Consider the following 25399-nt stretch of genomic DNA (forward strand, 5'->3'; position numbering starts at 1 on the left):
GAACATTACCAAACCAAATGAGCAGCCTCAGTCCTAAATATTTCAGTCCTCTGATACCTGCGTGTGTGCTTGTGTATATTTACAGTCTACAGCATCGCCAACAGGGAGTAATGAGTCCCGTTACTGTGCTACTAGCAGTAGTATTTGTTTCATATTGTAGGGGTATGCATACGTTGTTCATGAAGTTAAAAGCTTGTAATGACTTCTAAACAATATATGGGCAGCTTAAAGCTGCAATAAACATCTTCTGAACATTGTCTGTTCCAAATGACAGTCAGAGGAAACCTTAATAACCAGAATCATATGTTAAAACTACATTCATTGATTTTTATGGTAACAACTGCTGAGTTTACTTGCTGTGGGGAGAGCGCGTCGTTGTTATTGACCAAGGGACAGCGCAGGAACGGGCGTATACCTGACAACGCATTTATTTGTGTGATTCTATTGGGACTCAATTAGGTGGAGAAGCAACACTATCCTCTGTTGTGGCTGTAGTTTATGATTTATACTGAAATCAGATGTAATGTTCACTTGTCAAGTTTCACTGCTTCACCAGAACACAACACAGCATCAATCCCACCTAAAAGACTAAAAGCTTTACCTTGAAAATGTTGACTTGTGAATGGAAGCGGCATGATTTGCTGTTAGAACATCACAAAACAACCCTGAATAATAAAACTGCTGAACAAAATGTATTAACAAAATCATGGAGTGGCTGCTGTTTTCTGATCAACATGAGTCTGCTTTCTGGCTCTCTCTCGTTAGGGTGGATGACCCTAGCACTCCATCTGGGTCAAGCACCCTCTTCACTCTCTCTGCAGTCCCACAGTGGTGATAATAAAAAAATAAGACTGTGCCCCCCCCGTAGGCCCTGACATCCACCATAAATCACCGTGACCCATCCGTCCCCAATTTGAAACCGGAAATTAAAAAGGGAATAGAGAGTACACTGAACAATTTGAACCATAGTGAGAAAACATATCTTACATTTTCTTGTATACAGGTGTTCCATTACATTCAACTATTGTTGGTTACTTTTCTTTGTCTTCCATTACAGTCCATGCACCATTGCTTAACATGCAGAGAATGTAAATATCCAGTGCACCATGCTTATTAAAAGTGCAGGTGATCAAACAGGCACATTCAGGCTTCATCACATGCATGTAAGCATCCTGGACTAAGCCTATTTCTGCTCTTCTCCAAGTGAAATCAATATTATTCACAAGGCAATAACAACAGAGGAGCTGTTCCATTAACTGACAATGACAGCAGAGGCACAGAGCTGCCATCCATCACCACACCTCTACCTCACACAGTTCTCCCCCACATCCATTATACCTCATTAAAGATAGAGCTAAAAACAAACTAAAACAGGAGGAGAGACAAAAGGTAATTGGCTGAATGTGAGTGATGCATTATAACCAGGAAATATGTCTATCTGCAACAAAAAGCAAAGGGATGATCTCCACAGTTCAGAGGGCTGTTGGGTTACTGAGTTCATTATTGAGGCCATGCAGTTTGACTCCCAGTAAATGATGAGTGGGCTATAAACACAGATGCACAGGGAGACAAATGTAGACATTCCTTCACTACACCAAGGTCAGCGTCTGATTTATGTTAAAGTCAGTGCAGATTCATGCTGCAGTGCCAGTGAGATGGCTTCATACTGAACAAGCAATGACAGTGCTATATGCACATGGTGAAATCAAAGAAAATGTCATAATTCACTCACAGTTACCATAGAGATGGCACCCTACTTTGTGTGTTGACGGGGATGTGAAGGACTAATGCTGTCAACATGAAATGCTATTGATTTACTGTATATACATGAGAAACATGTCTATAGACTTTGATTTAGTTGTAGTAGCAACATTCAGGGTCAATAGTATTTGCATTAGACCAGGGGTCTTCAACGTCTTGTTTACCTAGGACTAATTCTAACTAACTAACTAACTAACTACATTCTCTCTAATGGTTTTATTTCAGCTGCCAGATCAAACTTTGTGCATGGAAAAGCTAAATGCAGAATGTGTTATGTTAAAGGATAGGTTCAGGTTTTGCTTTTTGGCATCATTTCTCCTGTTCATACTGGCCATTTACAGATCCATTCCTAATGCATGTTTAATGGAAGTGAATCTGCAGTCCTCTTTCTGTTCAAAAATGCAATCCAAAATGTAGCCAGAGCTAATATTCAACCATCTGAATTAAACAAATCAAGTAGTTATCTTCTTCTCCGGGAACCATCACCTTATCGTGGTGGAGAGGTTTGTGTGTCCCTATGAACCTGAGGGCTGTGTTGTCTGGAGCTTTGTGCTCCTGGTAGGGTCTCCCAAGGCAAAGTGGTCTCAGGTGAGGGGCCAGACAAAGAATGGTTCAAAAAATCCTATGAAAAATCGAGGAAGGGATGAAGTGACCCTGCCCGGAGGAAGCCCGGGGCCCCCGCCTGGAGCCAGGCCCAGATGGAGGGCTCGCCAGCGAGCGCCTGGTGGCCGGGTTTGCCACGGAGCCCGGTCGGGCACAGCCCGAAAAAGCTACGTGGCGGACATCCCTCCATCCCATGGGCCCACCACCTGTGGGAGGAACCGCTGGGGGTCGGGTGCGCTGCCACATGGGTGGCAGTGAAGGTCAGGGGCCTCGACGGACCAGACCCGGGCAGCAGAGGCTGGCTCTGGGGACGTGGAATGTCACCTCTCTGTGGGGGAAGGAGCCGGAACTTGTGCGGGAGGTGGAGCGCTACCGGTTAGATCTGGTGGGGCTTACCTCTACGCACAGTCTTGGTTCTGGAACCATACTCCTGGATAGGGGTTGGACTCTTTTCTTCTCCGGAGTTGCCCAGGGTGTGAGGCGCCGGGCGGGTGTGGGGATACTCACAAGCCCTCGGCTGAGCGCCGCTACGTTGGAGTTTAACCCGGTGGACGAGAGGGTCGCTCCCCTACGCCTGCGGGTTGTGGGGGGGGAAAATCTCTGACTGTTGTTTGTGCATATGCACCAAACAAGAGTTCAGAGTATTCGCCTTCTTGGAGACCTTGAGTGGAGTCCTGCATGGGGGCTCCAGTCGGGGACTCCATAGTTCTGCTGGGGGGACTTCAACGCGCACGTGGGTAATGATGGAGACACATGGAGAGGCGTGATTGGGAGGAACGGCCTCCCTGATCTAAACCAGAGTGGTTGTTTGTTGTTGGACTTCTGTGCTAGTCATGGATTGTCTATAACGAACACCATGTTCGAACATAGGGATGCTCATAAGTGTACTTGGTACCAGAGCACCCTAGGCCAAAGGTCAATGATCGATTTTATAATCGCTTTCATCTGATCTGAGGCCATATGTTTTGGACACTCGGGTGAAGAGAGGGGCGGAGCTGTCAACCGATCACCATCTGGTGGTGAGTTGGGTCAGGGGGTGGGGGAAGACTCTGACAGACCTGGTAAGCCCAAACGGGTAGTGCGGGTAAATTGGGAACGTCTGAGGAGGCCCCTGTCCGACAGACTTTCAACTCACACCTCCGGCGGAGCTTTTCGTGCATCCCTGTGGAGGCTGGGGGGGCATTGAACCCTGAGTGGACAATGTTCAAAGTTTCCATTGCTGAAGCTGCGGTGAGGAGCTGTGGTCTTAGGGTCTTAGGTGCCTCAAGGGGCGGTAACCCACGAACACCGTGGTGGACACCGGTGGTCAGGGGAAGCCGTCCGATTGAAGAAGGAGTCTTTCCGGGATATGTTATCCCAGACGACTCCGGAGGCAGTTGCAAGGTACCGAAGGGCCCGAAGGGCTGCAGCCTCTGCCGTGAAAGAGGCAAAGCAGCGTGTGTGGGAGAAGTTCGGAGAAGACATGGAGAAGGACTTTCGGTCGGCACCAAGGTGCTTCTGGAAAACCGCTCGCCACCTCAGGAGGGGGGAAGGGGGAACCATCCAAGCTGTGTACAGTAAGGATGGGACGCTGTTGACCTCAACTGAGGAGGTAATAGGGCGGTGGAAGGAGCACTTTGAGGAACTCCTAAATCCGACTAATACGCCTCTATGGTAGAGGCAGAGCTGGAGGATGAGGGGGGGGATTGGCATCAATTTCCCTGGTGGAGGTTGCTGAGGTAGTTAAACAACTCCACAGTGGCAAAGCCCCCAGGAATTGATGAGATCCGTCCAGAAATGCTTAAAGCTCTGGGTGTGGAGGGGTTGTCTTGGTTGACACGCCTCTTCAACATTGCGTGGAAGTCTGGGACGGTGCCTAAGGAGTGGCAGACCCGGGGTGGTGGTTCCCTTTTAAAAAAGGGGGACCAGAGGGTGTGTGCCACTACAGGGGTATCACACTTCTCAGCCTCCCGGTAAAGTCTACTCCAAGGTGCTGGAAAGGAGGGTTCGGTCGATAGTCGAATCTCAGGTTGAAGAGGAACAATGCGGATTCCGTCCTGGTCGTGGAACAACGGACCAGATCTTTACTCTGCAAGGATCCTGGAGGGAGCCTGGGAGTATGCCCAACCAGTCTACATGTGTTTTGTGGATCTGGAGAAGGCGTATGACCGGGTGCCCCGGGAGATACTGTGGGAGGTGCTGCGGGAGTACAGGGTGAGGGGGTCCCTTCTCAGGGCCATCCACCTCTGTACGACCAAAGCGAGAGCTGTGTCCGGGTTCTCGGCAGTAAGTCGGACTCGCTTTCAGGTGAGAGTTGGCCTCCGCCAGGGCTGCGCTTGTCACCAATCCTGTTTGTAGTATTTATGGACAGGATATCGAGGCGTAGTCGGGGTGGAGAGGGGTTGCAGTTCGGTGGGCTGGGGATCTCATCGCTGCTTTTTGCAGATGATGTGGTCCTGATGGCATCATCGGCCTGTGACCTTCAGCACTCACTGGATCGGTTCGCAGCCGAGTGTGAAGCGGCTGGGATGAGGATCAGCACCTCTAAATCGGAGGCCATGGTTCTCAGCAGGAAACCGATGGAGTGCCTTCTCCAGGTAGGGAATGAGTCCTTACCCCAAGTGAAGGAGTTCAAGTACCTTGGGGTCTTGTTCGCGAGTGAGGGGACAATGGAGCGGAGATTGGTCGGAGAATCGGCACAGCAGGTGCGGTATTACATTCAATTTATCGCGACCGTTAGACGAAAAGAGAGCTGAGCCAGAAGGCAAAGCTCTCAATCTACCGGTCAGTTTTTGTTCCTACCCTCACCTATGGTCATGAAGGCTGGGTCATGACCGAAAGAACAAGATCCAGGGTACAAGCGGCCGAAATGGGTTTCCTCAGGAGGGTAGCTGGCGTCTCCCTTAGAGATAGGGTGAGAAGCTCAGTTATCCGTGAGGAGCTCGGAGTAGAGCCGCTGCTCCTTTGCGCCGAAAGGAGCCAGTTGAGGTGGTTCGGGCATCTGGTAAGGATGCCCCTGGGCGCCTCCCTAGGGAGGTGTTCCAGGCACGTCCCAGCTGGGAGGAGGCCTCGGGGAGACCCAGGACTAGGTGGAGGGATTATATCTCTAACCTGGCCTGGGAACGCCTCGATCCCCCCAGTCGGAGCTGGTTAATGTGGCCCGGGAAAGGGAAGTTTGGGGTCCCCTGCTGAGCTGCTACCCCCGCGACCCGACCCTCGGATAAGCGGATGAAGATGGATGGATGGAAGTAGTTATCTTCCAAAATAGTGTTTAAGTATAAACTGCTTCCTTATAATTCCAAAACTTGCATGAAAGTCATCCTATTTTTTAGGTTTTCTTCAGTATCAAAGTAATCCAGTGATCATTTATTTAATTTATACTCTTTATTGATCCCCGATAGGGAAATTACAATAGTTGTCTGTACGTTTATTGCTACATTTTTTCCCCCAACTAATTATTTCCAACTTGCACAACTGTTAAACAGCATATCTACTAAGTCGATTTTAAACCTGGCCTATGGGGAACCATAGTGAAAGCGTATGTATATATAGTGACCAATGTGGTGGAGGGGGCTAGACTGAGCTGCACTTGTGATTTAACATGCATGTGAACAGCTCTGTGTTACTCAGTATAATCTGTCTACCTGTCCATGTGTGAGTGGCTTTAGCTTTCGTTACAGCCACATAGCTTCTTGTTGTATGAAGAGCTTATCATTTTTTTACTATGATCTGATTATTATCTCTCTCTATTTATTATATAATATGTAAGTGGTCTTTGTATGAGTGGGCATTTATTATTTCACTCACTGATTTGGACTGGTGCTTTTTATAATGTGTTAGTGAGGCAGCGCTGTCACCTGTGTTGTTCTTTTCATTCATGCTTTTGTATTCTTCAGTCTCTTTAAAGAAATCGATACAAACTTAAATAACACAAGATGAAAGGATTATGTTAAGCTTCACAGAAGCATACTGAATCAGTCTTAAATGAACTAAATTGTTTAGATTACAGTAAATACATAACTGTAGGGGGTTCAAATCTAAACATGGTCTAAGGAGCTATAAAGCTTTCTTTGAGAATCTAACCAATCAAAGTGCAGATAAATTATGCGTGAAATGTCTCTTTAAACTGCAGACCACTAAAAGAGTGTGAAGTGTAGGCTGCCTTATTGTTACCCACATCTGATATATTTACAGATGTGAAAATCAATGTGGGAGCGTGAGAGGAGCCAAGACAGCCTAAGGGCTCTCTTTAGTTACTGATGAAAATTACAGCTGAAATCTGTCTCAGCTGCTGTACTTATCTCCTTTGATATTAGATATAAACATGTGCGTCTCGAGTCAAACCACTCCTTAAATGTAATCAAAACAAATACACCCCCCCAGAACAGTTAGCAAGAGTATCGTGGTAAAACCACATTTAATTGGACAGGTATAGGTGCCAGAATGCAGGTTTCCCTTCTGGAACCCCTTTCATTTAGAAGTGAGCAATGAATGATGCCGTCACAAGCCCTCACATCGAGATTAAAATGCGAAAACAATTCCTCCGAGCTGAGACTGTTCACATCTTATTATTAAAAAGTTTTGTATATCATGAAAAGAAGATCTTCATGTGTAAATGGGTCAAAGGATACTCCCTTCTTTGCTTGTTTCTTGCATACTTTCCATTCCTGGAAGAGCAGCTGCCACACGTCGAAACAGCTGGAAAGAAAGAAACAGAATGAGGGCACTTTGTCTTTAGACTGAATCAGGGATACACAACATGAACACTCACTAATTTGTCTAACAAGTAGCCTGTTCATTTCATTAATCGTGAAAATAATCTAATGCAGCCATTTACTACTATTCATTAGACTCGGGTATTAACTTGGATATGAACTTTCCTTCTATAAACCTTCTATAAACATTATGACTGTCACAGTTAAATTACTATTATGTAGTAATGCAGTTGTGTGAGCAGACTGATTTCCAAAATAAAAGAACGTCTCTTATTACGGCGACTGCTAACCTGACTAGATTGAGTGATGGTTTTCCTGCAGTATGGGAATTAACACAGTTGCAACCTGTTGCAATTGTGGGTACCTCACATGGTCAATATACCATCCAGTAATGTTTGACAAACAAACAAATATCTTAGCATACAGTATGTGCTTGTCAGATAATTGCATACTTTCAAATCAAAGGTTCTGACTACTGTATGTCCCTGTTCTGTTTCACATTCATCATATGTCACTACACGATGTTTCTGGGAATAGCTGTCACTTTGTTTTTTTATCAAGCATGTGCACATTTTGGGCTAAACTGTGGCTTAAGCATCTGTCCCTTGCTCCTTTGGATGGTATTGTAAATTCAGTCTTTGTGAATAATACATCCAAAATGTAAAAAATAAAGATTACATTATAGTGAATTAATAAAAAACAGGAATAAAAAAACAAGAAACATGTCTCCATTCATCTAAATTTTGGCTAAACACAAAAAAAAAAATCAAAGTTTATTTAATGATTTGTATTTGATTTCATCATTCAAAACACCATCAATAGGTAGTCTTATTACACAACTTATGAGTTCTTATGAAAGATGGAGAAATTGATGTCTGAAAGCTTACAATTGCTGACACAGCATCTCAGTGGATAGTGATGACACAGCTAAACAGTGTGAACACTGCGGCCTTTGGAGTACTGTGACCTTTCACACCACTATGTTGCATCCTGGCATTTGGCTGTTAGAGTCCACAGTCCTGAGGTAAGGTGAAGAATAGCCTCCTCTGTCTGAGAGAGGCGCCTGCCAGCAACGCCATTCACTGACAGACACAATACAGCTCGCCTTCATCTCACTACTTATTAACTTAACAGACAGTCGTTGTTTCCGACCACAAACATCTGTTCAGGGACAAATCACTGTTGTTGAACCCGGCTGCGCTTCTCTTTGTATCTGGAACACACATTTCTCTAAACATGAGAGGTACTAATTAAATGTCACTAAAAGGAATGAACACATGCACAATTCAGTCTTGGTCAGATGCTGGTAGTGGCAGCATAGACTTAGACAGGATGAAATACTGGACCATCACTTGTATTTATCTTCCACGAATTATATTTGTATGAAAAACAAGAGACCTTTAAAAGGTGCCCTGTGGAGTTTTTGATCACTAGTAGCGATATGGAGCAATGTTTAGATGAGTGAGTCCACAGGAATGAACACACACCAGCACTTAGATGTCAGGGTTTCACTAAGTCAAATTTAAGAATTTTGAAGACCTTTTTAAGACCATTATGAATGAAATTTAAGACCTATATCGCAACATAAAAAAAAAATTCCCTGATTTCCTCATTGGCATTATAGGAGGTGGTGTCTAGATTGGCTGCAATATAAGTTGTAATATTGGTCTAATTTTTAGTCGAATTTTAGAGTTCTTTAGACTTTTTAAGGTGGAAACCCTGGATGTGACACACAACTCTGCTGCAAGTTTGATGCTATACCATTAATCCACAGTTGCCAACTGAAGTAGGTGTGAAGCTGTATTGTCGCTTTCGTAAGTTTACAGAAATTGGTGGCAGTCTGGTGAGGAAATCCACTATTGTATACGTCACAGAGCAATAGCTGGGTTTCAACCAGTAGAGGGAAGTTGCTACGAATATTAATAACACCTTATGTACAATTCAAACACTTTGCACTAAAATGTCAAGCTTTGGACACAAATCCATCAACAACACTACTAAATACACATATGTATTGGTTTTCAGCTTAAAAAGTGTTTTGGGGGTTTAGTTCCTGTTTGAAGACTTAAACTATCTAAGCAACAGACTTACTCTGAACTCACCTGTTTGACGTTGTAACCCGTCTTGGCGCTGGTCTCTATGAACATGACGCTCAGCTCTTTAGCCCTCTGTTCACCTTCTTCAATTGTAATTTGCCTGTGGAAAGAGATGAATAACCATCAAAACACTGCAGATTAATGCAGGAGAAATGATAATAAACTGTTTACAGACTGTGGGCACAAAACAGAGGCTGCTTTTCTAATATCTACACTCTACACAAAGCCAAGTAGACACTACACAGAGACTGGCAGTAAAGCCCACTATGTGCAGCTGAAGCTCCTGTTATTCTAGGCTAGTGAGGATATACCAGACTTAATTAGCTAATGAGTGTGGATGATTATTTATATTGTCCTGCGAGAAATTATTAACAGCCAATTTGCATTACATTGTAATGAGTCTGGCAGTGATTGTTTGGCTCTGGCTGTGAAATGGAGACTGAGACAGGTGTCATTAACACAAACAGAGAGATCACAATCCTGACAGACGACTGGCTTAAATCAACCTGCCAATGGCCTTCTGGGAAAACCATGATGTAACAAGTTTTCTCTGTTCCTCTCAACACAAAAAAGGAAATCTTCGCAGTGTACTGACTCAAAAACACCATTTGTTTACTTTTAATTAACCCCTAACTGGCTGTAATGCCAGTCTAAACAACGTATCCTGTTGTGCCAAGCATCAAACAGAGCAGCATTATATATTTAACTGATCCTCCTTTCCTTAAATAACTCCTCCTTTGCATCACAACACAGAAGAAAGAGAAATTCAGTCTTTGTGAAAAAGGAAAATTAAGTTCTACAGCAAGACCAGAAAACACTGCACTGAGATGTATTTACATAATAACATCACCTGATAAAGTTGCACCAGTGCTGCTGGGACTATTTCTAGATGCATATGTCTGAGTTCCAACATAAAGAACACAAGAATTATTCATCATCAGTTGGCAAAGAAATTGTATAAAGGATGGTATCCTAGCAACATTCATGCACGCTAGCAGAGAGTTTCAATGCAGTTCTGTGCTGAAATGTGACATCAGCTCTCACTTAAGCCACTGGTGATCACATCCTGTCAACAGTATATGCAAATAAGGGAGCGGTACCATTACTATCCATTGTCATTATGAACTCAAGCAGAACAAAGATCAACTTGAACTGTGCTTCATTTTAATTTTAGTAGTATATATATATATATATATATATATATATATATATATATATATATATATACACTGGTGGTGGCCTATTAAAATGTTGACAGTTAATTTTTCCATTTACAAGCTGCACTAATAAAAAAACATATTTATAATGGATCAAATTACAACATGTAGTGTGAAAGGTGGCACCCATAGGGATGAACCCATAGAGAATTATAACTCAACTCTAGTTCTTCTCAGCTCTATAGAGCTTTTAAGCGTTCACTGTTTTGGTGTTATGTCCCCAAACTTTACTGCATCGGTTCAGCAGCAGCAGCAGACGGCTGTGTTCAGTGAAAAGGCTTTGATTGAGCCACTGTACACACCAAACGGCACACAGACACAGTTAGCAACTAGCTGGTGAACATAGTGGAGCCAGATATTTCCCTAAGGAAAAAGTGTAGAATAAAACAGAGCTAAAAGAGTAGGTTTGGACTTACATTTGCCAGGTAGCCAAAAACACAATTTCAAATGAATGCTAATGTTGCTCTGGTTCAGCTGGATGTGTGAACGTGTTCTTAACTTAAACTATAAACTTCTCACCAAAATATTGTGTCAATATAGAAGAGAAGAAAATAACAAAATACTTCCTGTCAGTGTTTAGCACATCATCACTTGGCTGATGCTGCCTGGTGTACGATGCACACTAGGTTTCCCTTATACAGGGCTCCGGGGACTCTGCAGCACCTAAACTCTTCATACTTCAACTCCCTAGGTACTGAGCATTGTGAAAAGCTCCACCACGCACGAATGAACAAAGCAATGAACAATGAGAGACAGAAGTGCTCCTCTCGACCAACTGATAATCAAATTGCACCATATCACAGTAATGCAAAATACACAAACCTCTGCTTCTTCTCAAGGCAGGGTTAGATGTGTCAGTGCTATGTTGCATCATTGACTTATTTTAAAATTATTTTTAAAAGGGCCAGCGGCAGGCACACAGCCACCTAGAAACAGAGCGAAGATGTCACAACGAAAGAAAGAAAAAAAAAGTATCTACATGCAGGCCAGACTTTTATATCTCCTTCATACTGTCATTTCCTCAGACACTGACATACGATGCACATGTACTTATTCTTTTTCATTTGATGCATCTTTCAACACCATCACATAGTGAATCCAAATAAAATCCTCATTAGCACTTGAATTTGACCGTTGCTGTGTAGCATCACTGGAGCCACTGAAAACAAGTAACAGTACCCATAGTGACAGCAACATTAATTATCATCTCTTGTATGTGAAACATTTACTGGCATTTTCAACCACATTCCCATTAGAAAAACTAAAACTGGAGCACAGAAAAAATGTGGGGTACTGTAGTATAACAAATATGAGAAAGCCATTTTCATTTTTCTGCACTGATTTTGGCAAACACCTGTCTGGCCCGTACAGACAGCATAAGGCTGACTTGCCTCTATGAGAGGATTCTCAGGTTATGTTGATGCCCGTTACTTCTTTGCCATGGAACATTTACTGGAGTTTTAACTCCCAGACCCCATTAAGACCCAACTAAACTGTAGTTACGATAAATTACCTTCATATTAAAAGAGATAAGCTTCAGTAGTTTTCTGTTTACCGTTTTTACTGGAGGACATTTCAAAAATAATTTCAGCGCCACAACTAATTCTGTGTATTAAAGCTATAGTGCGTAGTTTCTGCCTCCCCCATGAGGAATTCTAAGTAATGACAACAAAACTGTTGGCGTAGTCCCCATTCCATGACCGCGCAGTCCCCCCACATTTATGAAGGATCTCCCAGAGGATTACTACTACAGAGGCCATTACTAAAGACACAACAGCAATAATACAGAAGAAAGATAAATTACTGGACCACATTAAGTGTTTGTCAGCCTCCTAACTTACGCTCAGAAATATGTTACTAATGACAACTAATGAGTGCTCTTAATGTATACTGTAAACTAAAGCATGTGTAACATATGAATTCATTTTTCTTGGATACATAACTCACTGCATATGTACGTTACTTGTATAAAATAGGAGGACTGTAAAGTTGATCACAGTGGGTAAAATTGATTTCAAGAAAGTGACATAAAAGGAACATAAATATGTGTTTCACAAGAAAGAACATAAGTAATACAGCCATGCTAGCAGCTCTGAGACTGTGCTTTGAGCTAAATGCTAACATGTTAGCATGTGTAACATTTGCTAATTAATGTTATGTAGTATAAACCTCACCAAGGGACAGAAGCAGTTTCTGTTCAGTGCTTCGGCAGCCACTGCACGCTTCGCACGCATGACTAAAGTAAGTGAACTGTTCATGTGTGACTATGTGTTAACTACTCTACACTGCCATTTTGGACAGGTATCTCCTGTAAAAAAGATATTGCATCTCAGGAGATGTCCTGGTAAAAAAGAAACTAATTGAACCAATACAAAATACAAAAAGACAACATTACTGAATGCTCAGTGTATCAGCGTAACGGATCAAGTTAAAGTGGTTCATCTTCATTTTCTGCAAGTCTTGAAGGATGTCAGAAAAAGGACTTTTACACGAAAAAAGGAAGCAACATTGGAACTGAAGATTTTCTAGGCTGTCTGGGGTGTTTCCCATTTGACTGATTACTTAACATCTGTTATCTATCACAAGCAAAGATTGTGCACATACTGTACAGTATGAACCATTAATGCATTTTGGCACAAACACACAAGAGATTTTATGGTTCAATTCTCCCTTCATTTTCCACTACTGTATATTTCTGCTTAATGCCATTACCCTGTTTCTCCAAGTATTCCCTTTTCAAATCAATTTCTTTTCCCTTCTCAGCTATATTAAACATCCGGTTTCATCAGCATTTCATCACCTTTTCCTCAATACAACTATAGAGTTCAGTTATATACATACATATATACGTTATAAGAAAAAAGAAGTCCTTTGTGAATACCGTTTGATTGCTCAAGTGTCACCAGGGGCTCAGCCACTGAGCAAGCAATCATTTAACATTTCAAAGCAATAAGAGCAGCTGAGTTGCCCAATGTTCCACCATAATTACTATAAAAAACACTAAACAACCAGTTATGCTAATGAGTGTATTCATTTAGATATTTGATTAATAAGCTAGCAAATTCCTGTCTTCATATAACATTGAGGTGGCATTATTAATACATTCATATGGTTAAGTATTAAGGAGTTATATCAAGATAATCAGTCTCATTAATATATAGATGGATTCAGCCAGAAGCTGTCGGCCTGATGTTTTTATCATGTTTTTTGTTTGTTGTCGAGCTATTGTTCCTACGGACAGACAGGCTGACACTTTGCACATCATGGTTGCCATGGCTTCAAGACATAAAAGGAAATGCTGACTAAAAAGACAAAATGTGATAGAAGAACTGTTGTAGGAGACAGGTTTCAGTGGTAACTACAGTGCGTACCTCTTATCTGCCAGATCTGTTTTATTGCCGACAAGCATAATGATGACATCACTTCCTCTCTCTGTTCTCACATCCTCGATCCATTTTGACGTCTGCTGGAATGAATTAACATCTGTTGAGAAGAAGAAAGACAACTGGAGTCAAATTAAAGCTGCTGTCTCCTGCTCTTACTGTTCTAAACCAACCATTAACATTTCATCAGGAGTTTTAAACACTGACGTGCTTGGTGTGTGTTTTAACAGCTGGCAGCTGCAGATACAAAATGAAATCCAATATTTTATTATATATTTCATTTTTATGACATGGTACTGCTTATTATTAATGCAAGAAGAAGATAAAATCCCATGTGGAAGATCATATTAAAGATATCTTACATATCATGTCTCAAGCTATTACGTAGCTGATAGATGATACTGTATGATACACACAGTACTGGAATTACACAATAAATCATCCATGCTCTGTAGCATGTTCAAAGCTTTTAGAAATCCCTTGGACCTTGCCATGTTCATTAAGCATGCAGACTGTATTTTTGGACTGGGACTTTGATGAGACAGGCCCTCGTCTTTTTCTGGGCAAAAAGAGCGCATAGTTTGGGGGGATGGTATCTGATATTTTTCCAATAAAATCAGGAATAAAATTCACTTCCAGAGGACAGCCATATTACAGTAAGTGTACTTTGCACTTTTAAACGATTAAATGGAAGCCATTGACAGATTTGAGAGAGAATAATATCACTTTCTGTCATGGGTAATGATAAATATTCCTCACCACACCAACTGGATATTGCATGGTTTTAGAGAGAGAGAGAGAGAGAGAGAGAGAGAGAGAGGGAGAGAGAGAGAGAGAGAGAGAGAGAGAGAGAGAGAGAGAGAGAGACAGAGAGAGAGAGAGAGAGAGAGAGAGAGACAGAGAGAGAGAGAGAGAGAGAGAGAGAGAGAGACAGAGAGAGAGAGAGAGAGAGAGAGAGAGAGAGAGAGAGAGAGAGAGAGAGAGAGAGAGAGAGAGAGAGAGAGAGAGAGAGAGAGAGAGAGAGACAGAGAGAGAGAGAGGGAGAGAGAGACAGAGAGGGAGAGAGACAGAGAGAGAGAGAGAGAGAGAGAGAGAGACAGAGAGAGAGAGAGAGAGAGAGAGAGAGAGAGAGAGAGAGAGAGAGAGAGAGAGAGAGAGAGAGAGAGAGAGAGAGAGAGAGAGAGAGAGAGAGAGAGAGAGAGAGAGAGAGAGAGAGACAGAGACAGAGAGAGAGAGAGAGAGAGACAGAGAGACAGAGAGAGAGAGAGAGAGAGAGAGAGAGAGAGAGAGAGAGAGAGAGAGGGAGAGAGAGAGAGAGAGAGAGAGAGACAGAGAGAGAGAGAGAGAGAGACAGAGAGAGGGAGAGGGAGAGAGAGAGACAGAGAGAGGGAGAGGGAGAGAGAACTTGGGCTACCTGTGTTGACAGTAAACCGGTAAAAACAGATGACTAAAGTATGATTACAGATAAACACTTACAGGTCTAACAGTAAAAGGAGCTGGACACTTAATGGGCCAGCAACTAAGTATGATATTCAAAGTTTGATAAGGGACACTGACTTGTAATGTCGTAGACCACCACAGCCACAGTGGAGTCCCGTATATAACTGGGAATGAGGCTCCTGAAGCGCTCTTGTCCCGCTGTGTCCCAGAGCTGCAACCTCACCTGGGGTTCAGAGAGAGAAAGCTGAGGAGGCTGAGATTATTGAGATATTCAGAGAGCCAAAAAAACCAAAAACAATAGGCTCCCTCCACACACACAACCATACACAACACAATAATAGTACAATAAAGCAGCATTTCCACTCTATGGTACGGCTCCACTTGCTTTTTTGGTGCAGTAGTAGTATCTTTTCTGTTTTTGTTTTCGACTGCGCATTACTATCCAGTGTAGGCCGGATTCTCAGCCGATCGCCATAGCGCCACCACATGACACTGCTGGGACATCATCTTTAACGCGATACTCGTTGAATCCTTTCATCGGCAACAGAAGAATGTCTGCACTTGGTCAAATGTACGGCGTAGTATACAGATTGTAGGGTTGCAACGGTATCCAATGTTCACGGTACAATAACCGCTTTACAACAACAACAACAACAATTGCTTTGTTATAATTGAAACCATTTTTTTAATGGGAGTATGTGTAAAAAGTCTCCCTTTTGGTACCGTAGATAAGTGAATGTACAAAGTATGATAACCGTACATTTTCATGCCACAGTGAAACCGGTATATCGCTGCAACCCTCACATACTGTATGCTGGAGTTTTGCGGGCTGCCATTTTTTTTAATTCTGGATCGCATGATAAAAAAAATTGCGGTTTCTTGATGGTAGCTTGGCTATTTAAAAATGGTGGGTTTGTGCAGGATGTCCCGTGTCGCCCTAGTGACGATTCTCTCCAACAGTGGTCTGCAGTGTGATGACACCTACAAGGTTGTACTGCTGTATGAAAGATTACCAAAGATAAACAGACATGCACACAGATAGTATTCATCTACATATTACAAGCTACACAGACGACATGCTGTTCATCAGTACTGCAGAGTAACATTTCAGCACATGCATTATTGTAGTGATGAGCAGTTGTACAGTATTTTTTTTTTAAAGGAGTTACTGCACTGCTGACACATTACAGACATTTAACATCTCCGTCATGACATTATACAGCTGTTACTGAGGTTCTTACCGTTCGATCTTCCAAGTACATGGTTTTTGACAGGAAGTCAATTCCAATTGTGGCCTAGGGAAAGAAGATACCCGTGGATCAACGTCACTGTAAATACCTCGAAAAGCAAAGAACAGAGTATTGGCTGAGGAACTGAATAATGCAACTTATAGAGAAAAGAGGAAGACAGATTACTGTTAGATCCATGGTTCATTACAGTCCTGATCATCTCACAACACTCCATGTATGGATACCAGTACACTATAATGCAGTCCAATACAACAGCACTGTAAACAAATAACTAAATTATGGAGCTTAAAAAAAAAGATTGTTGATTCAACTCTGATTATTTTTGAGTTTCTAATGTCTTTTGAATTGATCATCAAATGCAGTCACTTTTTAAATTCAAAACAGGTTACAGTATGTCAGCTATTATTGTGCAAATATTTCACTTCAATTATCAGAACAATTGTAATGTTTGAATATGGTTTTACACTCAAATGGGCCGCTAAAATCATGGCTCATATCATTTCACATTTGCTATTCATAATAGCAATCTAATCATTCCCGTATTGTGTCCCAAGGCAGATGGCACTGTGTTCTCTTCAAGGGACCAAGCCCAGGGCTCTCTGCTCTGCTGCCTGCCGTGATATCATCAGGTGCTCTGGCTTGGATGAATCAAAACCTAGAAATCAATGATAAACTGCAGATCTTTTTTTTTGTGTAACTGAATTTGTTTTTTTGATGCCAGAACTGTTCAGTTATAGACACTTGACATTAAACTTCCAGACCTCACAATCACAAAGATGGCTTCTTTTCAAAATAAACAACACAGTGCTTGTAAAGCACTAATGCCATTATTATAAAATTAAGTATTAGCAGTAACTATTCTATTACTGTTTTGCAGACATGGACCATGTGTTAGAAATCTTCCTAATATTCTTTTGGAAAGTATGCACTTTAAATTATTTTAAGAACAAAAGGTGCATTTTAAGAGACAGAAGAGTTCGGAATGACTTTTTTTTATTTATTTTTTTTTACAGTTGGTTAAGGCAGATGTGGTTAGTGGTGCTTTCCAGATGTTTGATGTCTCAGTGTAGGTGTGAGGGGGACAAGGGTGTAAAAGGCTTAAAGGCAGCAGGTAAAGAACTGACCCAGGATTAGGCAGCAGTCCCAGCTACATGTTTTAAGCTTGTGTGACCCCAGCCTGCAAACTCCAGCACTGAGCAGCTAGAGCACATCCTGCAGCTGGCTGAGGGGTCTGATAGGCTGATAGACAGGGAGGGTGCAGTTTCCTGCTTGTATTTAAACAGCCACATTGATTTCATTTCGATAACATTTATTTGTACTAAGATACATTCTAATACATTTGTATTTTGTTGTGGGTGTATCCGTTGTGTTTGTCTATGCTAGGCCGTCCAGCAGGGTGCCCACTGCCCACTTTGACAGAGTTAGGCATCAGCAGCTTGATCACACACTCGTTTCCTTGGTGATGTCGGCTACAACAGTGGCCTAACTCAGAGAGTCTGGCATGAAGACAGGACGTCATTCATACTCTTCCTTTACACTCAGTCAGATCGAGCACTGCTAGGCTGAAAATAAACAGCCTCAAAGAATTATAATTATAAAGTGCTTCATACAAGATTATAGTAAACTAAATTAAAATACTTTTTTGGCTGTATCAGCCCCAAAACAGACAGGTGGATTTCATGCACTTCCAAATTAACTCCCCTATTTATTCTGGCAGAATATGCTTGAAAAGTATTTACCAACTTGCATAACAGACTTAAAAAACTCACTGTGTGCTAGAAGTTAAAAGCACTAATTTGGTTAAATTGACTCGCTACAACAGCATAAACATAACTTTGAAATTAAAGAAAGCTTTGAACATTCGGGTCCCCTGAGAAAACATTTAATATTGCTGATTTGGTGTGACATTGTTGACACAATAGCTTGAATAAAGTTAAAAGCATAGAGATGTGGAGGAGTTTTCCCTGGGGGATAGCAAAGGTGCTGTAGGCTCCACTTTTAAATATAGAATCTCACACAGACGGATTAGATCTACAGAAATTATTCATATTCCTTTTCAATTATTAACCAACACACATTGTTAGAAGAAAGACCATGGCACTCTGACTCATTTTGCCAGGGACTAGGTCAAAATATGCTTTTAAGGGATCTGAGAGATTTCACTCGTTTTACCTGTATAAGGCCTTAAGATATTGGGCTTAAGATATTTTTTCACATGTGGAATAATCATTAAATAAACAGATTTTGACATGACGTTTTTGATGTGGGGACACCAGGAGACATCTTTTTAGAGATTCATTAACATTTACTCCATCATGCAATAGCGTTATAGAGTACAAATCACACTGAAGGTAATGGGAAAACATACAAAATCGAAATAATGCAAGCAACACCACTATGACTGAGTCAGGGTGAATGAACTGGGCCTTAAAGCAACCATGCCAGCTGATCAAACTAGCTAACTAGCTGACCAACTAGCATTTGCATTGGCACAATAATCTTTTTGTGAGTTTTTCAGAAAATTTAAACACACACACATATCCATCAGAAAAAAGAAGCAGTATACATACAACAAAATAAAAAGAAAGAGGACATAGCGCAACTATAAACAAAAACTAAACTACAAAAACATTAAAGGACATTATAAAAAAATTAAAAACAAAATTAAAAAAAAAGGGGAAAATAGACAGTGATGCACAGACCCTTGAGTTTACAACCTTGCCTATATATATATATAGGTACAGTATTCTATCAAAATGTATCCATCAGACATGTTTTCTAGTTAAAGGTTATGTTTATGAGCCGGAACGCCATTAGCATTGGCACAATAATCTTAAATATTCATTTCTTTTCTCTTGTAATCTTATCATTACCAGCAACAAACTGGATTTGCAAATAGTTATTTGTTTTAGTTTGGTAGTGGCAGTAGCTCGTTGTAAGCTGAAAAGCTTTGGGTTTGAGACAAACAGTATATCATTGGTATCTTTAACTATTTTATAGACAAAATAATAAATAAAAAAATGTATCAATCAATTAATCAAAAATGAAAATAATCATTAGTCTTAATTATGTTGGGGAAAAGTCCGTGTTTACAATCCATTGTTTTGATCGAGAGACCCCTAGCGGCAGAAAACTACATATTGTACGTTTAAGACGATGAGAAAAATTCAAAGACAATTAGACATAGTAGTTTGTAACATTCACATGTTCTGCTATAAACCAATCAGGTGATGGCAGCAGGGTAGGTGCTACAGTGGGTTTGTATGCACTCAAACATGACGACTCATCTGGTACTCTAAGGCAATGAAGATGGAAATCACAGTTGGGTTATGTGAAACGTTTTCTGACAAATACTACTGTGACACCAGATGGGAATGGAAGTAACATGACTGGACGGACACATGGGGAAATGTGAGCAATACCTGAACAAAGGTGTACTGTATTTAATATTTACATTCAGACAGAACACAATTTATCCTGGTGAATTCTGAAAGAAACTAATGAGACGATTAGTGTGTTTCAGCAGCAATAATGTAGTGATGAATTAGGGATGATTGTGACTCTATAGTGACAGCAGGTGTTGTCATAATCACGTCGGGATAATTCCAGAAAACAATCCTGTAATCCAGCGGGATTGTCTGATAGGGCTGGGCGATATGGAGATAATCAAATATCACAATATTTTTGACCAAATACCTCGTTATCGATACCGCAACGATATTGTAGTGTTGACTATTGGTGCTTTCACAAAATATTTACACAATGCGATTTTTGATAAATAATCATCAGTAATGTGGATATACTGAATAAGTGGGTAAAGGTAAATAATAGAACAGTTACAGTCTGGTAAGTTCAGAAAAGTACATCACTTTACTGTAATGCAGCCTTTAAAACCAGGAAAAGACACTTATGCCATATTACGATATACAAAATCTAAGACGATATCTAGTCTCATATCACGATAGATATAATATAGATATATTGCCCAGCTCTATTGTCTGACAATCAGTCTCATAGAAAATACATGCTACTGATTCCAGTGAGCACTGTCGACCAGTGCCTCTCTTTAAACTGAGCACAGGCTTTACTGTTTACTACTTCTCAGGGTTCACCTGTGAGGAGGTCATGGAGGACACTAGACCTGCCGTTTACTCCAAACTTGGGAGTGTTTGCACCAACAAGATGTTCACAGATTTATGAACAAACAGAAATGCCACATTTGGCTTTAATCACTGCGTGCAACTTTAACAGAGGATTTGAACATGGAATATTTTTGAAATCTTTTTTTAATTGGTGGTATTTAAGTAGTGAATCTGAATACTTCTTCCATCACTGCTGCTCTAGTCTATATCCACGACGTTCCACTTCCGGTGCCGCTGGAAATTCTGCGGGATGTCCCTCATTTCGGCCAGGTGTCCGTTACTCTCTGCTTCCTTTATGTTGGCGTTCTAACCTTTGGGGGATTTGTGAGGACTATGGTTAACTGCTCCTCAGATCTCTGCAGGGTAAATCCAGACAGCTAGCTAGACTATCTGTCCAATCTGAGTTTTCTGTTGCACGACTAAAACTACTTTTGAACGTACACATGTTCCACCAAAACAAGTTCCTTCCTGAGACTATTTCGCAGAGGCACCGTGGCTCCGTCCAGAGCTTAGCTCCACCCAAGAGGAAGGTAGCATTATCTCAGTCCGTAGGGAGTTGGGCTGGGAACCAGAGGGTCGCTGGTTCAAGTCCCCGTATGGACCAAAGTACGGAGTGTGGATTGGTAGCTAGCTCTTGAGCAAGGCACTGTACCCCCCCAGTCGCTCAGGGCGCTGGTCCAGCTCCGGCAGCCCCCTCACTCTGACATCTCCATTTGTGCATGTATAGGTCCTGAGTATGTGTGTATTTCAAGCATGTGTGTAGTGATTTCTAACAGAGTGAAAATTGTAAAAAAAACTATTGTGATCGATTAAAGAAATGCCAATGAACCAGAGCATGTTTTTCTCCCATCCTGGAATGCTGTGTGGACTAGCCAGACCCTCCTCCGCAGCGCTGTGGAGGAAGGTCTGGTAATGCGAGACTACTGCTGCTCCCACCAGGACTTTCAAGGTCCTCCATCTGTCAGTGACGCTGTTAAACCAATAGATCTGGAGTCACAGTGAGCATGCTGGCATTTGCTCACAGCGCCATATCTGACAGCAGTTTGTGAACACGCAAAATCAGATTAATTTGGAATTTACTGCCAGAACAAGAGGGAATTCATCAATCTATGATCATGCCTTCTCCGTCAGACAGCAGGCTGTGTATATAATATATGTAGAACATAAAAATTACAGCATGCCACATTTGTAACCACAGTAATGAGTTGCGCCAGTGCTGATTCATAATTAGTCTATTTAACTCACTTTACTTTTGTCGCAAAGCATCATGGGTAGATTTGTACCCCACTTTGACATTAATTTAAGATGAACCAATCTTCTAACCATGATAGCAGAATTGTTGCAACAGCAAAGAGAGAAACTCGTCACCCTGGCTGGCTACAATAGAGTTAGAAGAGAACAATCGAGGATTAGAGCTCTCAGAACGCAAGGTGACAACTTCAAACTGGTCATTTACAATAATATAACACTGAGAAAAGCAGCTAATTCTCACATTTAAGAAGCTGAAACCAGAGAGTTGTTGGCATCGTTCCTTAATAACTGATTTAAATGATTAATCAATTATCAAAATTGCTCAAGATTAATTTCCTGTTATCAACTAAGATAACGTTTAGACATTATCTTTACACTGTTGCTGGAAAATTCGTGTTTTAGTGCTGCAACTGATGATTAGTCTCAACATAAATTAATCTTCTCATTGTTTCTCAAACAATAGATTAACTGTTAGTCTACATAACATCAGAAAATAGTGAAAAATGGCCATCACATTTTTCCTACAAGAGGTTTCTTAACTAATAGTCTAAAACCCAAACATTATTTATTTATTATCACAAAAGATAATGGAAATTTGCAAGTCCTCACATTTATGAAGCTGGAACCAATTATTTTTGGCATTTCTGATCGAAAAAATTATGTAAACGATTGCTGATGATTCAGTTGCGATTCATTGTTTCAGTTATATACCGTTATATAAGTAGGGTAATCCATATTTCATAGATTATGTGCAAAAACTTTTTGCTAACTACTTTCAAATTCAGTATAATGAAATATTCAACCAAAATACAGAAAAAGGACCAAAATGGTAATAAGTAAAACATATAAATCTTTATTGTCTTATCCATTGCTTCAACTTGTCCCAAAGCCTGACATTTTATTTATTTTTAAAAATCAGATTCACCAGTTGCTAGGTTAAATAGTGGAGTATTTGGGCACAGCAGACAGATGTAGTCACAGCCTGGTGGCCAGGCCTGACTGGCAGCTCCACCACAGCTGACAAAAGCTTTCTGCCTCTGGAGAGCTCTGAGCCCTTTAGCACGTGCTGCCTGCCTCTGTCTCCTTCGGCTGGGTGGCTGCCTGATGGGAGCCTGCTGCAAATCTGGCTCGCCTCGCTCACATCCTTCTGCTGACTAAAGCCACTAGCACGCTCGGCTTCATCTTTCTGATGGCCCTCGGCTTCCAAATACACTGCTAGGATTGAACTGGATCACCTCAAATCTAAAAGCTTGAGGTACATGAAAACAAAAACTGAAAAAAAAAATGTGGTGATTCAGAATGTATGCCTGGAAACCGTGACTTCATAAATCTTCTCATCAGGACAGATTTCTCCTGCAGGCTCACATTCACAACATCTTCCCATCCTCACTGGGCAAATCTAGTCTCCCCTGTGAGCAGCAGCATAAACACTCAAACTGAGCTAATGCATGCAGCATTTTAATTAATACTCAAAGGTCTCTTTGGAGTTGGGCTAGAAAAAGACAGCAAAATCATTTACAGCCCTACCTGTCACTGAGCCGGGGAGAGAGAGACGTGGCATGCAAACACACACACACACACACACACACACACACACACACTTTCAGGATAGACTGATCTATGGCTACATATCACAGGTTGTGGTAAAAAAAAAGGTGAATTAAGAAGGGAATGATGAGGCTGTTTTTTGGGTTAAGTGGTGAATTCAAATGACTTTGTTTTACACACACACACACACACACACACACACACACACACACACACATAAAATAACCAACCGATTTCCATATTCCTCCCTGGCTGCTGTTATCATTTGGTGCACAGGCCATTAGAATAGTGCGGGGCAGAGACCGGCATTAAACAGCATATGGGGACAATATTAAATAAACAGATGCTATCTGTCTGCCGAGTACGCTGTCTGCTCACTTAAGATGGGAGGACATGGCTGAAAAAAAGCGAGGGTGACAAGAGAGCTCCGTCCCTTCAGGCCTCATCACAACAAGGCTGGGCATGATGCAGGAAATGACCGTCTCACATTTACTATCCATACATTATAGGCCTTATTTATGACGATATTAATCTCACTACAGTCGTAACACGTTACATTTTACTGGACTGAAATAGAGCAAAAACACCCCCAATCTACACCCTCTAACCCAACAATTCCATCCTGACCTTCTAAGCCTCACTTATGTAAAAAAATATATTGATAGTGCAACATGAAAGAAATGAATATTCATAGATTTTGTCACTCATTCTTTCTCTTCTATTTTGGGGATAATAATGCACTAACTTTTGGAACCACAGTTCAATAATTCTTAGGAATACAAACAGTATAATATATATACAAGTATAATATAATGTGTGTGGACTAGGGCTGAACAATTTGGGGGAAAATCTAATTGTGATATTAACAAATATTGCGATTATGATTTGATTGCGATTTATTTTGCTAAATTTAGCTAAAGTTCAATATTCCCTGTGTAACAGATGGACTAATGCTATTCTTATGCAAGGATGAGAACAACGATATTACTATTAATACGCATTAAAAATATATATAAACATATTTATCACAAAAGCTAAAACTGTAATGATAAAATAACAATTCCAATAAAAAAATCTGTTCTTTCCTGTAAACCAAAATTTCTGATCTGCCTCAGTTCAACAGCATACATGTTAAATAAAGTTATACAAAATAAATGAAAAATCCACTGAAATTAGGACATTTCTGTAAACAATCTGTGATATGTAACATTATTCCAGCATTTATCTTATGAAAAAACACTAAATATAATAATAAAAAGAGGAATACAATTTTTTAAACCACAACATTTGACTAAATATTCACATTTAATTTAATCGCAGTCTTCACGATTAGCTAATCGCATTCTTTCAAATGTCGATTTGGATTTGAAAAGGATTCATCGTTCAGCCCTACTTTTTAGCCTATATCTGTTTACATTTTGTCAAATTGGCAGCATAAAAGTATGCTGACTTAGCTATTAGTACAGGAGATCCTGTTGTAATGCACCGACGGATGAACAGACTAAAAAACTATCACTGGATTACTTTGACAGTGTTAGATATCCTAAAAACGTGATGATTGTGGAGCGTTTTTTCCCCCTATGACATCAGATATAATGGTATCCTCAGAAAAGTGTAAGTGACACTGAAGTTTCAAATGTGTGTATCATGTCTCTGTGTATGAGACTCAGAGTATGAATTGTGATGCAAATTGCAGCAATTGGGCACTTAGGATTTCAAAGTACCTCAACTGCCTCCATGAGTGCTGCTGCTGAGACTGTTCACTGTGCTGATAAGTTAACCAAATCAGTAATAACTAACTTTGTGTTGTTTTTAGGACACTAGAATGCACCTGTCCCTTTCACGTCAGGTGGTATCTTTGCCTCACGTCTCTGCCCCCTTTAACTCAACAATATTTTTCATTTCCTAACTTCACAGTGTTAAGGGACACTTTGGTCCAGAAATACTAATAATGGACTTCAAAATATAGAGGCACCATTGCATTCTACCAGCAGCTAATCATCCCTGCCGTTTT

General features: G+C 41.0%; 1 protein-coding gene across 1 annotated transcript in view; it reads right to left on the reverse strand.

Annotated features, from left to right (window-relative positions):
• Nucleotides 1-25399, reverse strand: part of rab6ba (RAB6B, member RAS oncogene family a) — a 64212-nt gene that overhangs the window by 3613 nt on the left and 35200 nt on the right. The window contains exons 3-7 of the mRNA XM_078259880.1: nucleotides 16436-16489; nucleotides 15312-15417; nucleotides 13743-13854; nucleotides 9161-9254; nucleotides 6975-7041 (exon numbers count right to left, since the gene is read on the reverse strand). Of these exons, the coding sequence (XP_078116006.1) occupies nucleotides 6975-7041; nucleotides 9161-9254; nucleotides 13743-13854; nucleotides 15312-15417; nucleotides 16436-16489 (433 nt within the window). The remainder of the gene's footprint in view (nucleotides 1-6974; nucleotides 7042-9160; nucleotides 9255-13742; nucleotides 13855-15311; nucleotides 15418-16435; nucleotides 16490-25399) is intronic.

This window comes from Sander vitreus, chromosome 9, assembly GCF_031162955.1.
Source record: "Sander vitreus isolate 19-12246 chromosome 9, sanVit1, whole genome shotgun sequence".
In the NCBI taxonomy this organism is placed as follows: Eukaryota; Metazoa; Chordata; class Actinopteri; order Perciformes; family Percidae; genus Sander; species Sander vitreus.